Below are 15,590 nucleotides of genomic sequence, written 5' to 3'. Positions count from 1 at the left end.
TGCTTGCGGTTGTAATGTTTAGACCTAAGTGTTAGTTTTTGTAGTGTAGGCCTAACTGAATATCTCAGAATGAACATTCATGACGAATTAAATATTTAGACAACTATTATTCCATGTCTAACACTGGATTTTGGTCCTGCAACGTTAAAATTAAGATTGTTCATGACTTCTAAACATTAAAAGGATGTATGATCACTAGGGTGGGCCGTTTTTGACTTTTTTTCGAAATTCTAAAACGGCTAGTCATAAAAAGTGGCACATGCATGAAAAAATTACGTGTGCAAAATTTCATCAGTTTGGGGGTGCATCTTCTGCCCCCGCAGGGGGGTCAAACTTTCAATTTTTTGAAAAAAAAAGGGGAAATTTCACTTTCCGTTTTAACATAATTTTTTATAATTTTTCTACTGGCTAGTTATAAATTGTAAGTGGGATGTACCCAGAAATTTCCTATGTAAAGGCATGTTCGAGGCTTAAGGTTTACTGCCCCCGCATCGACGACCAAAATGCTGAATTTTCACCAATTTGAGATGCTATTTTGTCATTGCTCAATAAACAAACTTGTCGCAAAAGGGCGAGATGGTGTTAACGCTGTACGCTCATTTTTCATTTATATTCTGTCCACTTTTGCAGGATGATACAAACTGACAAACTAATGTAGCAATGTAATGCAATGTAAATGTAATGTAAACAAGACGTAGTCTTGCTTGAACTAAAAGCAATAGTAGCCTACGTTTGATCAGTTGCAGCTATGAAACGCAACCTATAATTTACTTCAGAATAAAAGCAATATGATCTGCAGGTTCCAATGTACTGTACAGTTCCACGTGAATTGTTATCATGATTTTGTTTACACAAATTTGTCATTTACAAACATTTAAAAATGTTTTCAGGATGGGCATAAAACGCATTCCTCTATATTACTTTGTTGAGGATATTGGGGTTTATTCGATAGCTTCTGAGCAGAGTGTAGAATTTTTAAGAAATGTTTTTGGCCATTAGTGAAGTTGCTTTCCTTAATAATGGCAAACTATACTGAAATATACACATTCATAATATAGTCCACACGTTCCACCAATACAGCTGACGCGTTAGATGCAACATATAAACGTAGAATTCTATTGGCTGTGTGCAACCATCTTGAGTGGTTCATCATACCTGGACTCCAAGATGCGAAATGAATTGATATATCTCCAATTGTCACTGCTCTGTGCATGTGTAGAAGATATTTTTGGTCAGTGCTGAGGTCATTTTCATCAATTTCAATCTCTGGTGCAGGAACTGCTTTATATTTTACAACATCTAGTTGTGTGACGGTGTCTAGCTGCTTTATAATGGGCCCAGTGAAGCTATCAGGTTTGCTGACTGCTAGTATTGCCATATCTTTTAGAAGATGTCTAAGAGGCAATTCATTACTATGGAGTAGGCATATTAACCATTGAAGTAGTTTTTGGAAATGATCTTCCAGGAGCTTTATCACGATGCCTTTTTTGACCTGTGTTTATTGCGGTTCCATCGCATCCAATTGCCATTACATTATCGTAGCTAATTTTATTGGATCCAAGATATCCAAGAATCCCGGTAGCTATTGACACATTAGATCAGTTGGCTGCAGTAAAATGACCAATGAAATGAGAACTTGGCTCCTCAAGTAAAGTAATGTGTTCTTCAACTGCGAAATGTTTTCGAAGTCGCTTAATCTTTTCGGCCATCAAAATATATGCTTTGCAATTTATGCACATGATAGGCCTACTTTCCATTTGAGTTGTAAATCTCTTTTTTTTCTCGCTCTTCTGACTTAGCTTTTATCTATGACTGATTGAGATTCGTTATCCGTTACAACTCCCGCATCTTGTAGAAATAATGAAGCAATAAGTGCTGCAGACCTATCTGAAATACCAGTACGATCGCATGATTCAGCAAATATTACTAAACTGGAAGTAACCTTGTTTTTTCTGGGGTTTTCCGAGGCAAAACTGGGTTGATAATCAAAATCTTCGCAGCGTTCTTCATTGGATGACAAAGTTTCTGAGCTTGAATAAGTTAAAGGTGTTTTAACCAAAGCGCTACTAGTGCCTGCTCCTGGGTCTTTACGTAAAGAACGGAATTGTTCTGATCATGCGACTCTCCTCAGAAAACGTTTAAAATTAGATTTTGTGGCCGATTTATCATGTTTATCAATCACCATTATGCGAGTTGTTGTTTGATCAAGAAGGAACTGATGTTCTGTAACAGGGACACGATTTTCCTGCGGCAAGTACATTGCAGAAAATTGGAACACTTAGGCTACAACAACCGATTTCAAATATTTTTACTTTGCAGATTCTTTCATTTGGTCCAAATTTTACTGAAATTTAGGCCCACCTCTAAAATTTGACTTCAAAAGGTTATTCATTTTTTTTGTAACTCTTTATCATAAATATGTAGCCTACTGATGTTCGTACCTCATTCGTATCATCCTGCAAAGTTAATGGACAAAACATAAATGAAAAATGAGCGTACAGCGTTAACACCATCTCGCCCTTTTGCGACAAATTTGTTTATTGAGCAATGACAAAATAGCATCTCAAATTGGTGAAAATTCAGCATTTTGGTCGTCGATGCGGGGGCAGTAAACCTTAAGCTTCGAACATGCCATTACATAGGAAAGTGCTGGGTACATCCCACTTACAATTTATAACTAGCCAGTAGAAAAATTATAAAAAAACTTATGTTAAAACGAAAAGTAAAATTTCCCCTTTTTTTTTCAAAAAATTGAAAGTTTGACCCCCCTGCGGGGGCAGAAGATGCACCCCCAAACTGATGAAATTTTGCACACGTAATTTTTTCATGCATGTGCCACTTTTTATGACTAGCCGTTTTGAATTTCGAAAAAAAGTCAAAAACGGCCCACCCTAATGATCACGACATAGGCGAAGCACAATTTGACAGATTTTTATGTTTGATTTGTTTTGAAAATGCTCTCAGAGCTCACCAAATTGGAAGTGTTTTTCAAAAATTTCTGGGGGAGGCCCCCCAGACCCCCCGCTGGAAGTGTTGCCTTCGGCAACACGCCTTCGGGCTTCGCCCGACGGTTACGCCCTTCGTGCCTAGGCCTACTACCTTGCTGCAGCATATTTACAAGTTGCTTTCCCAATGGTTTAAGCCACCGAACGTCACTGCCTCGGAGTCATGACTGGTGTTGGTGTCACTCTTCTCGATATCAACCTGGCTTGATGTCTCCCACAACAGTCGAATTACATCTGTCTTGACTTTTTCTCGCAGTGCATCAGCATCATCCGTGGAAACGTAGTGCAGAAATTGTAGCCACGACGTCTTGAAGGAGGGATGAAGACATGATGCCATAACGCATTTCATGTTGTTGAAGCACTTGTTGAATCGTTTCTTCACCTTCAAGGACTTTCACTTTCAACTCTTCACAGGTCACAAGATCACTGATCTCGGTCAACTTCTTCTCGCAAATTGTGATGGTTGGAAGCAAGACTCCGTAATATGCCTCGGACTCGCCCTGGAGAATGTCTAAAGCGTGGCAGATAGGCTTCATCACACGGAGATATTCGCCGAAGAAGTTGACGTCAGCTAGAAAAGACCGAAACTTTGCAACCAAGCCGATTATATAGCTGCTTGACCACGCCAGTATTGCAAAAAAAACAAGCATTTTTTCAATTTAAATTAAAAAGTAGCGGGTAGCGGGAGTGCGACTGAAAAAAAAATAGCGCTTCTCCCGCTACCGCTACTTTGGAATAAAAATAGCGCCGCTACTGCAGCCGCTACCTAAACTAAAAAGTAGCGCCGCTACCGCTATTTTTACCAAAAAAGTAACGCCACTAGTAGCGCCGCTACAAAAGTAGCGCGCTACTGCCCACCTCTGGCTATATGCTCCTGGCGCTGTAGCCTACATGACAATGCTGATAAACAATATGGTACTTTCAGTCATAATGTTCAGTGAAATAGAACGTTTTCAAGGGAGTTTTGAATTAATTTAAATTTTCAGCTTTATTTTCACAAATAGGCAAACAACCAGCAACTGGTAACAACAACTGGGAAGGTGCGATTTTCACATTTTGTGTTACAAGAAGGATTGCACAAAGGCAGTGGCGGCTGGTGAGCTGTGAAAGTGGTGGTGCTGTGGACGGGCGCAGCCCGGCCGCGTTTTTGCCGAAGGCGAGTAATACGGCGGGGCATCTGGAGGGCTTCCCCCAGAAATTTTTGAAAAATGACACTTAATTTGGAACATTCTGTGCGCATCTTTAGCTCTAAATTGTGGTGAACACTTACGATAAAACTTTGGCTTTTAAACTTTATCATGCAAAGACAAATTAAGTTTTTATAGTTTGCTAAAATGAATGCATATCTATAACTGGCTAAATCACTGTCGAAGTAATTTCATGGAGTGCCACAATGTGTCTAGACTAATCATAGCAAGCTCTAGGCCTACTTAATATTTTGAACTTAAATACTTTGTTTCCAAAAAGATTTTGGCTACTTTATAAACTGCAAATCATCCTACCTCAATTCTCAAACATGACTGTATTGTGCAAGATTGCCAGATGTTTTTAACATTACCAGCCCAATTACTGTTGAAAGGCAGCCCAATCGTCACAAGTGATGAAGCAAGCCCAAAAGTAGCCCCAAATATGACAAATTCAAGCAAAATATAAACAAAATTGTTGGCGAAAATGGAATGAAACTACACGAAACAACACAACTGCTAAAACAAGCTAGTCCAGTTCTGCGGGAAAAATGCTGAACTGGCAACGCTAGGCGCTGTCCTAAACCCAGCACCAAAATCGTCCTACGTTCTCATTCTAAAACAGCCAAACTACGTTATTGTCACATAACTTTTATTTTGTTTGTTTTCTTTTATGACGTTGAAGCCTTGGAGCAATTTTCATTTTTGCTCCAAGCTTAGCGTCATTACAGCAGTTATGTGAGAAAAAGGTAGTTTCCCTACAAGGTGTTTTCAATTAACAAAGTGAAAAGGTTTGGAAAGGTAAACAAATGTAACCAAATTTATAAAAACAATGAAAAATCACGACGTTTGCTACATGTCTTATAACGGGAAAACAAAGCAAAAAGTAGGTGGTGCTGCAGCACCCCAGCACCTTCACACGAGCCGCCACTGCACAAGGGTAAAGTGATAAAGATGAAGATGAAGTACGGTAATAAACAAAACTTTGATAAATAAATGTAAATAATGTTGTTAATAAACTCCTATCCATTTCATATACTCTACTCACATCAGTGGTGCCGAAGTAGGGGGAATGGGGGGGATATAGGGTAGAAGGGGGTGAATTGGCCATATTTTCAATATATCATGGCTAAAAATGCACACCTGCAAATTATTTAGCTGCAATTTTCAAAAAAAAATAAAAAATACATTTGTCTTTCAAACTATATGGTACTATGACCAACAGCAACGTGATTTGGAATTAAACTCGTTGGATAAAGTTCTACAAACAAATCAGCCACCAAAATACTTTTGGGGGTGAATTGGCCTACGTATTTTATCGACTTGACAAAGTACAAACTGTTTTGCCTAATTTAACAAAAATTTGCAATGTGTTACCTTAAATTATTTAAATGTCATACAAACTCTAAAAGCGATAAAATGTCGCAATGGAAACCAAACAAGTAACAAACAAAATATAACACAGCAAAACGATCTACGGGAGCATCACCAGACTCTCCAACCTTAATCGTCTTCGCAATTGTAACAACAATCGATGCCAAAACAAATCTCGCCTGCCCAAAGCTGACAGTGTGGACACTTGAGCCAGTCTTCTTTTGTAGAACTTGCTGCATAATAATCATCTCCACACACGCAGCATAAACAGCTTTTTTTCTTTTGTGGTTTTATTTTTTCAAAACTGTTTATGTTTTCACCAACGCACGTTGATGGCAATGGAAATGGCATTGCTGTTGGTTGTGTTGTACGATGGAAACTTAACTTAACTTTGAAGGTTTTGTCCATTGTTTGAAGTTTCTTGAGTCCTGACGCAATGTGTGGTTTTGTGTGTGTAAGGTTAGCTTTCTTTTGAGGACTTTTAAAGATTGACCGAATAAGATGGTGTGGGTGGTTGATCGAAGAAGATGAGTCATCCTTTTTAAAACTTGTTGAAGGTGAGGTTTGATCAATGGACACAAAAGATTCGGATTTAGAAAACTCTTTGTCGTGCACAACTTGCTTGTTGAGAGGATAAAGGCCGCAATGAGCAAAAGAATTGACAATGAGGCCACGTTTTTGCTTCATCTCTTCCCAAACTGAAATGAACAACTCAAAGAAATCGAGTCTTGTCAGCGAAGAACTAGAACTAATGCGAAGAAACTCAGCAACTGAATTCGACCAGACAGATTTTAAAGACTTATTGAAATGGGTGTCTAAAGGTTGCAGGCGGTGTGAACTATGTGGTGGCAAGCAAACTAGTTCTATATTGTGAGGAATGGCGTACGTTATGGCCTCAATTGTCAAATGAGAAGTGTGACCATCCAAAACCAGAATGCACTTCTTTCCATAAATTTTTGTTCGGTATTTTTGAAAGTGGTGTAAAAATTCCAAGAATACTTGCGAATCGATGTAGCCGCTTTTAGTTGACGCCACTGTGATGTCTTTCTTTGACAACCCTTCCACTACCGTATCTCATCAGAAGGTTTCTTTCCTTTTAGTATTACAAAAGGCGACAAACATTCTCCAGAAGCACTGATTGCAGGTATAATTGTTGTAAGCGTCCCTCTTTCTCCAACTTGAATAGACTGGACTACACGAGCTCCTTTAGTAGCAATAACTCTTCTGGCATTGTTCGGAGCTGTCGATAATCCAGTCTCATCTATGTTATATATGAGCTGGGGAAAATCAATGAGATGATTTCCTTCGTAGATGTGTTTAAGCTGGTCAAAAAATGATGCAACCCGTTGCCTGTTAAAAGCCTTTGCACGAGAAATGCTTAAACCTTCCGGTGTCCTTATGCTAAGAGTGGGATGTCGTCGTTTAAAAGAAAACCCCCAATCTCTGGAACACTTTTTGTTGCTTATCCAGTTGAGAGGGAGCTTTGCATTCAGTTTGTTTTTTCGATTTAATTTTACAGCATATTCGTAGGCAAGTTGAAGAAGACCATCAACTGTTAAGGGAAATCCACGGTTTTCTAGATATTGCAGCCTGCTTACAATTTGCTGTTCTTGATGTGAAGTGAACACGGTAGACCCACCTGGACATGAAACATTTGGCCTACGCATTCTATTTACTAATGTTTTTCTAGGAATTCCAAATACTCTTGCTGCTGAACTTGGCGTTTGATCGCCTGCCTTGATTGCTGATATTGCACCCTCAAGACTTTTCTTATCATATTGCTGATATTTATGCTTGGTTCTGTACGTTCTTGGCATGTCTAAACATAGATATGTTATAGAATTGCTTATACTTAAACTATAAAACTTTTGTTGAACTAGTTATTATCTTCTTGCTTTCATGTTATCGCTCACTGGCAGCCTAAGCACTTATGGCTGCGTAGGGGGTGATCTGGCCATTTTTTTAAAAACGACAAAAAAACAACATTTTTTTACAGCCATATAAATACCGAATACTACAAACAATATCAAAATGATGATGAACTGTTTTATTTTGGTCAACGACGCACGAGTACAAAATAATTCACACGGCGAGAAGAACACAATAAACATAGCCAGGTCAGAGACTTTAAAGAACCGGCCTGCCACGCCCCGTGGAGGCGGGGAGCGGCGTGATTATGGGGTGGCGATGCACCCGGAAGGGAAGTCCACCAGCTTAGGTCGCGGGGGCCAGGCTGGGGAGTCTAGGTACCTGTGAAAGGAAAGTGTGGATCGAGATTTTTGTGCGACTCGTCCGCAAAAGTTAGAATGGCGGAACGGGCCAGGGAGACGGGATTTGCTTTCTGCAAACGCAAAAAGGTCAGCTCACGACGGGCCGGGCGACAGAAGTTTTATAAAGCCAGGCAGCGCCCACGTCTCCATCACGTGACCGTAACACAGGTACGTTTGACTCCTATACCCGGTCTGCCCGTAGGCAGAGCGGATAAACTTTGGGGTCTCCCACAAGGAAGAGAAGCTTATAGCTACAAGGACGATTTGAATACTCGTGGGAGACGAAAATTATATAAAATCTGGAGCAAAGGCTCAATTAATTGGTGTAAAAAAAAAGATGGTAAGTGGGAATATATTGTATGCTTTACCTACCGAAAAAGTGTTGACGTTGAACCAACGAGCACGGATGTGCACTGGCCAGACGTTGAGGCAGGTTCGCCCAGATGGGTCGGGGGGACTAGCGATCGAAGCGTAGATATGACTAGGCTACTTTACCAGGAAAAATATAGAATAGTGGGATGAAACTTTGGAGGTTGCATCGAGTTGATCGGGAAATCATGTTTATCAATGAGTTAAAAGCAACGCGAGGTTGATCCGAGCGGGAAAGAGCAGCATATCGGGAGAAGGTAGTGTGTGATAATCTAAAATATTGAAATATGAAAATACAGATCCAGTGTTGTTAATGATATTACGTCATTGATGATGATATGAGTCCATTCACGATATGCAATATATACTTAATTCATATATTGCTATTTTATTTTATTGATGATGATTGTATTCTTCATTGAGCTGCAGCATGCTGATGAAACGACAATTGTTTACAGGTAAATTGATAATGAAACAATGGATTTAACATACTATGACGTCACACAATTACTGGCGGGTTTTGAGGTTTGCTGTCTTGCGCGCTCGGATGCTTACTGCAGAGCTTCTGCTGTTGGGGAATTGAGCTTCTGATCGCTGGAATCGTCTTTTCTATGACGTAGCCCCTCCACGAGTGAGCCCGGCGTTCCAAGCTTTCCAGACACGGAGGGAACCTTCGATTGAGAGGGAGGCCACTTTTCTAGCCACCTCTGCTACCCCACGAGCAGGAACACCCAAGGCCGCCAAAGCCCGAGAGCTCAACGGAGCATAGCTCCCGAGGGAGCCTACGACGAACGGAAGTGACAGGACGTCCCTGCAAGGGCGCTTCCTGTCTTCCAATATGTTTACACATAACTCGCCGTACTTGTCGTGTTTCCTGTCGGCGGCTTTTCGAAGGGAATCCGCGCCGTAGTCGAACGGGCAAGTGACGTCACATACAACCGTGACACCGTCAGGGCGTTGCAGGACAATGTCAGGGCGCAGATCAGCACCGCCCGCTTCCACGTGTTGTGGAACCGTACTATCTATGGTAAGCAAGGGTTGCCATTCGGCAGGTACATGCTTCACGATCTCCCACAATACTGAATTGTGTCGTTCCGTGACAGCAGGCATCACGGTAGGGCAGTGGTTCAATATATGAGGGAGAGTCTCTTCCACTTTCCCACACGCGCGACATATGGCAGGTTTATATGGGTGGCCATGGCTTGGTTTTGATTTCAAGGGAAGTAGGTTTAGGCGGGCTTTATAAGCAAATGCACGGTTCGCGTGATCCAGGAGCTCCGGTCGCCGAGTCCAAGAATTCAAAAATCCGGACAGACAGTGGGCACTGACCGTCTTGCCTTGGTCAGGTTTGGATTCCCACTGTCTCCTCCACCACAAGTCATTGTGTTGGTGGAGGGTCGGAACCACTTTTTTTCTTAGGGGAGGGGTGATTTTGGAGCTCCCCGCGGTCAACTCGAGACCGCCATCCGGGCGTGCGGACCAACGTACATTTAGACGACGGGTAGCCGCCGGGACGCGGCCCCACAAGCTTTCGCCTGTTGGGCACGGTCGAGAACGGGCACCTTCAGGGGGGGGTCCTTATTCAAGTAACTGGCTAGCTGGCACGGGGTAGGATCTGGAGTGCCGAACCTCAGACTGTCACAACGCCTAAGCTGCCCGAAAGCGATGGCAGAGCGTGCATCCAAATTTGTTTCTCGGCAGCCGATTTGTAGCAAGAATTGACAGCGATAGACACCGTGTTTCGCCCATGAGGCTGGGCTCGTCAGTATCGCACCACTAATTCTGCCACAATGATATTCGACCACCGCTTTACCAGTCAGTTTAACTCTTATCTTTGTGGAAACAAAGAAAGAGCCAACAAAACCAGCAGGCGCCAGGGCAGAGGACATGTGAAGAGAGGGGCGTTCTTCCCGGCTATCAGCACAAGGCTGAGCACTCGCTAGTACAGCGAGCAGCTGCGATTCGCTAACCATAACGGTGTAGCTTCCACGCAAGCCATTCAGACTTTCCAATCAACGATATGTTTCTCGGCAGCCGATTTGTAGCAAGAATTGACAGTGATAGACACCGTGTTTCGCCCATGAGGCTGGGCTCGTCAGTATCGCACCACTAATTCTGCCACAATGATATTCGACCACCGCTTTACCAGTCAGTTCTGCTGGTTTTGTTGGCTCTTTCTTTGTTTCCACAAAGATAAGAGTTAAACTGACTGGTAAAGCGGTGGTCGAATATCATTGTGGCAGAATTAGTGGTGCGATACTGACAAGCCCAGCCGGCTTAAAATTGATCACCTTATGTCATCACCTTATTTCTATAAACCTGCGCCATTTCTTTTATATGATACTCCAGTCTCTTCAAAAACAACCATTCTAAAGTAAAAAGGAAGGAAATAAAATACCTCATGTACATTGTGACTTGAGACTGGTTTAATAACAATTAAGCAATTTCAATCATCACTAGATTCACTATGTAGGCTACTAATCAATCAATTGTTTCGAACTGTCATACGCTGCTTTCGCCTTGTAACGCTGTTCTTGCCCGCTCGGATCAACATCGCTCCGCTTTCAATGCATTGATCAACACGATCCCCTGATCAACTCGATGCAGCCTCAAAAGTTCTACCCCAATTTTCTATTTTTACCAGTAATGCAGTCTATCAGTGCCTCTGGTTTCGATCGCTAGCCTCCCCGACCCAGCTGGGCGAACCTGCCTCAACGTCTGGCCAGTGCACATCCGTGCTCGCCGAATGAAAGCTTACTCTTCTCCAGTGAGTATTAATTACACTCCCACCTATATATATATATTTTTTTTTTTGATTACGGTATATTGATTCATCGAGCCTCTGCTCCACATTTTTATTGATTATTCGTCTGCCACGAGAGCCAAATTATCCTTAAATGGTTCGACTCTCTTCCTCGTGGGAGACCCCAATTTTATCCGCTCTGCCTACTGGCAGACCGGGTATAAGAGTCAAAGTACCTGCGCGAGGACGCGTGAAGGAGACGTGGGCGCTGCCCGGCGGTCAATTACTGCCGGTTCCAGCGTCCACACACGACGGGTCGCCCGGTTCGTCGCAGGGCTTCTTTCTGGGCTATGCAGAAAGAGCCTGTCTCCCTGGCCCGCTCCGCCATTCTAAATTTGCGGACGGGCCATATAGTTTTTCGATCCACACTCTCCCTCCACAGGTACCTCGACTCCCCAGCCTGGCCCTCGCGACCTAAGCTGGTGGACTTAACCCTCCGGGTGCATCGTCACCCCATAAATCACGCCGCTCCCCGCCGCCGCGGGGTGTGGCAGGCCGGTTTCTGAAAGTCTTTGACCTGGCTATGTTTGTTTGTGCTCTCTCGCCGTGTCAATTATTTGTACCCGTGCGCTGTTGATGCAAATAAAACAGTTTAACACATGGGCGAAACACGGTGTCTATCGCTGTCAATTCTTGCTACAAATCGGCTGCCGAGAAACATATCGTTGATTGGAAAGTCTGAATGGCTTGCGTGGAAGCTACACCGTTATGGTTAGCGAATCGCAGCTGCTCGCTGTACTAGCGAGTGCTCAGCCTTGTGCTGATAGCCGGGAAGAACGCCCCTCTCTTCACGTGCATCCAAATTGTTAGCAAGATTTCAATTTTTATTTTTGTTGGCCAATTCACCCCCCATACTTCTTTGGTGCCAAATACCAAGTTTTCATAAACGGTGAATAAAGTACGGCTGTCTTACTTTATTTTCTGTTAGAAACCAGTCTTGCTGTAAATTGTAGAAAGGCAATCCAAATTTCAATAAAACTTACTTCTAAACGATCCTGGACAAAGTCACTCAAATTGTAACTTTTTTACCTTAACTTTCTGAAGACGTTCTAATCCCTGACAAAACACATTTATGACATGTGGCTACGTAGTAATGTTGGCAACATAGTGGTCCTTGAATATGTAAAAATTCAAACCGTTGCTGAAATCAATCTAGATGAAACCTTTACTAGAAATGACATAAAAATGGCCAATTCACCCCCTGGCCAATTCACCCCCTTCTATCCTATCTCCCCCAATATTTTGGCAGCATCCCTCCCAATAATTCAGAAAAAAAATTGCTATGAAGTTGTCCTTCGATTTAGTTGTTTGCAAGCATCTCGAATTGGTGTTGTTTTTCTTTTATTGATGTTTGATCACTGTTCTAAATTGTCTTGGATTTGACGCTAGACAATGAAGGACCTTAATTCATTGAAGGACGAGTTGGACCAGGTTACTGCACTGCAGTAATGAAGAAACTGCAGAAACATATTTGGGACTTGTGCTGATTTTGAAGCCTTTGGCACTTATAGAGCTATTTAGGATCACGTTGCAAGGAGAAAAGCTTGACATTGACTCTTGTGAAGAGCTGTTTCAGACCCTGAAAATCACTCTAGAGAAGTATCGTGATTTGGAGTTTAAAAACAATTACAAAAATGCAGTTTCACTTCTGGAAAAATTTGCTGCTAATTTTATCACGCCTTTGCAAGCACCACGGCAAAGAAGAGTCCCTGTAAGATTGGGTGGAGGCTCGATGGCAGCTACTGCAGACACTCATAACTGCATTATAAAATATTTTACAATCAGTTTATGGACAGAGTTATCTCTGAATTGACCGAACGGTTTGAAAGCCTGAATTCCGATTCGGCAAAGAATAAATAACTTGCACGAATTTTCAAGACCTTCTTAGTTCCTGAAATGGTCAAAAATTATCCAGAGCTGACTAGCAATCGATGGTTTATCAAATTAATTCATGCAGCAAGGTAACAGGAGCAAAATCTCTGTACGATGCTAAAAGAGCTTACCAGGCATTGTCCGAGTTGGAAAAACCTCTCTATTCTCAAATACTACAGCTGATTAAGATCCTCTTATTTTTCCCGGTAAGCTCTGCTGCTTGTGAGAAGTCGTTTTCCAATCTTCGTTGATTGAAAACCTGGCTGAGAAATACTTTGGGACAGGAAAGGTTGAATGCTAGCATTGTTTGCAACATTCACCAAAATATTCTTAATGACATCAGCATAAATGACATTGTTAATGAGTTTTGAATGCGCACTACCGTAAGACGCAATATGTTCGGTTGTAACAAGTTCTTGTGATGTGTTTGAAAGTTATTATTTTATCATAAATTTGCAGATGTTCTTCTGTAGCATCGATCGTTTTCAGTCTCCTGACTAGAGACTTTGTCCAATAGTGCACTAAGTGTAGTGATTCTAGTAGCCTAAAGGAGAGGGCAAGAAGAAAAGCATAACTTCTGTTGTTTTTGCTTTTTTGGAAAAACTAAATATTCATTGAAAGGTCATAGGTTTCGAATCCCGCTGGAGGTACCAATTTTTCGTTGCTTGTTTCTTAATTTTGCAGCAGTCATTCACAAGAGCACTGGTAGCACTTTTATCTCCATGATTTCTTGTCTGTATATTGCGCTGTTAGCAGCTAATTTACCGAGGTCCGGTGATTATTTAATAAACTTAATACCAGTAAGCTACCACTAAAATTGTGTATAAAAATATGCATCCCCCCAATGTTCAAAATCGTCTAAAATTTGATAAAATTTTGATTTATTCTCCCCCCCAATCCTCAACTAACTTCGGCACCACTGACTCACATGGCCCGCTTGTTAAAGATTAAAAACTATTTAGCCCGTGGCCCAAAAAGCTTGCCCACCGCTGCTCTAGAGTCTAGACTCTAGACCAGGGGTTTTCAACCAGGGTTCCGCAAAACCCTAAGGTCCCGCCAGTAAGTCTAGGGGTTCCGCAAGTTTACATTAAAATCCGAGAGTCTATTTTATTATTATGTGCATATTGTTTAAATATAATCAAAGATTGATTAGGTTTGCCACTATTAATAAATTTGCTACACTTTAACACGTTCGCTGCGATCCCGAATTTTCGTTATTTTCTTGTGGTGCGATTACCTTTAACTTTCTGCTTTCTCGCCAAATTTCGTCGACATATTTTCTTTGCTTCAAGGAGTTCTTTACAGTTTAATCGTTTGTACACCGGTTGGTCAAATCGCCGTGAACGTGTTAGAGATTATTTTGTTTTACCAGAATTAGGTTGTTTTTATATATGTAGGGCCTTGAAACTATGTTTAATTGCATAAGGCAATTAAATTATTGAACAGGGGTTCCTCGAGCTTTTGGAATGTTTCATTGGGTTCCGTTCCACCAAAAAGGTTGAAAACCACTGCCTTAGAGTCTAGACAATTCTTTAATGCAAATAATTCACTACACACATGGTAGAAAAAATTTGCTGAGTACTTGCAACCACGTGCTTATTTTCATGAGAAATAGGACAAATTATTTTAAACTAATCTTAGTAATACAAATCTCAAGTTATGGTGATATAGGCGTAATAAAGATTTTTCATGATGTTTTGGCAAAAGCAAACAGAATATAACAAATATTTTCCAAAGACAAAGAAACAATTATTATTTTGTTCTCATGGTGTTATTGGATGTTATTATGAAATTAGACAAAATAATGCTTTCTAATGTTTTTATAACTTTATTGGTTTTTAACTGGTTGTTTTCTGCTGATTTATTGAAATAAAGTAGCAACTTGGCAATTAGCAGGATGGCAGGGAATCTTGTTTTCCTTTGGGTAAGTATACGCAGATCAGCTCTTTTAGAAAGAATGGCTAAAGCATCCAAATAAGGTGTGGTTTACTGATAACTCTACCACACTGTGTCTTTAAGACACAGTGCTGTACTGTACATTGACGTGCCGCATATGCCAAATTGTGCTAAAAAGGGATAGAATGACCGAACCTATTTCGTCAGCAGTTATTGCCACTATAATCTGTATCCGTAGGTTTCCCACTCTTGGTTGCATCACTTTTCTAGATACCGCTTGTCACGCTTCCAGCGTAGACTTACCACTCTTTTTATTGTTGGCTAAGTATAGTCATCATCATCATCCATTCCGGCGTCGGCTACACGAACACCATCAACAAAGTTTCTCCAAATATCCTTTTCCTAATGCCATAATTTGGTTTCCAAAAAAGAATATTACAAATTTCTTGTTGACTTTTAAAGCCGTGACCTGCCAACTGTATAGTACGTCTTCTGATTGTCTCACTGAGAAGTGGCAGGTATTTTTCTTAATTATTACGTTTCCTGGATATTAATAATCCTAAGCATTAGTTTTTCCTGGGTGTCACTTTTCTTGATTTTTTTTCAAGTATCATCACTTTTCATGTTACTAGAAAAAGTTCTTACTTTCTTTTAAGGTGTCAATGATTTCGCCTTTGCACAGATTGTTGTGTTGCTTTATTTCCTCATCTTCAAACCCTAATGTTTGAGCAAAGTTTTTCACGTGACCACAATCGATATCAGATCCATCTCGTCGTTTTATACCCAAGTCTTCGTTAAATTCCTGCAAACCACGCAC

At 41.3% G+C, this 15,590-nt stretch overlaps 3 protein-coding genes across 3 annotated transcripts in view; 1 reads left to right on the top strand and 2 right to left on the bottom strand.

The window, feature by feature from the left end:
* Positions 1-15,590, bottom strand: part of LOC145769256 (uncharacterized) — a 195,889-nt gene that overhangs the window by 60,340 nt on the left and 119,959 nt on the right. The window lies entirely within an intron of this gene.
* Positions 1-15,590, top strand: part of LOC145769255 (uncharacterized) — a 196,861-nt gene that overhangs the window by 94,496 nt on the left and 86,775 nt on the right. The window lies entirely within an intron of this gene.
* LOC145768277 (uncharacterized) overlaps positions 1-15,590 on the bottom strand; it is a 63,324-nt gene that overhangs the window by 43,177 nt on the left and 4,557 nt on the right. Inside the window, exon 3 of the mRNA XM_082579756.1 lies at positions 15,419-15,575. Coding sequence (XP_082435882.1) covers positions 15,419-15,575 — 157 coding nt within the window. The remainder of the gene's footprint in view (positions 1-15,418; positions 15,576-15,590) is intronic.

This window comes from Aplidium turbinatum, chromosome 4, assembly GCF_918807975.1.
Source record: "Aplidium turbinatum chromosome 4, kaAplTurb1.1, whole genome shotgun sequence".
Lineage (NCBI taxonomy): Eukaryota > Metazoa > Chordata > Ascidiacea > Aplousobranchia > Polyclinidae > Aplidium > Aplidium turbinatum.
Note: the sequence above shows the minus strand (reverse complement) of the source record. Positions and strands in the feature narration are given on the sequence as shown.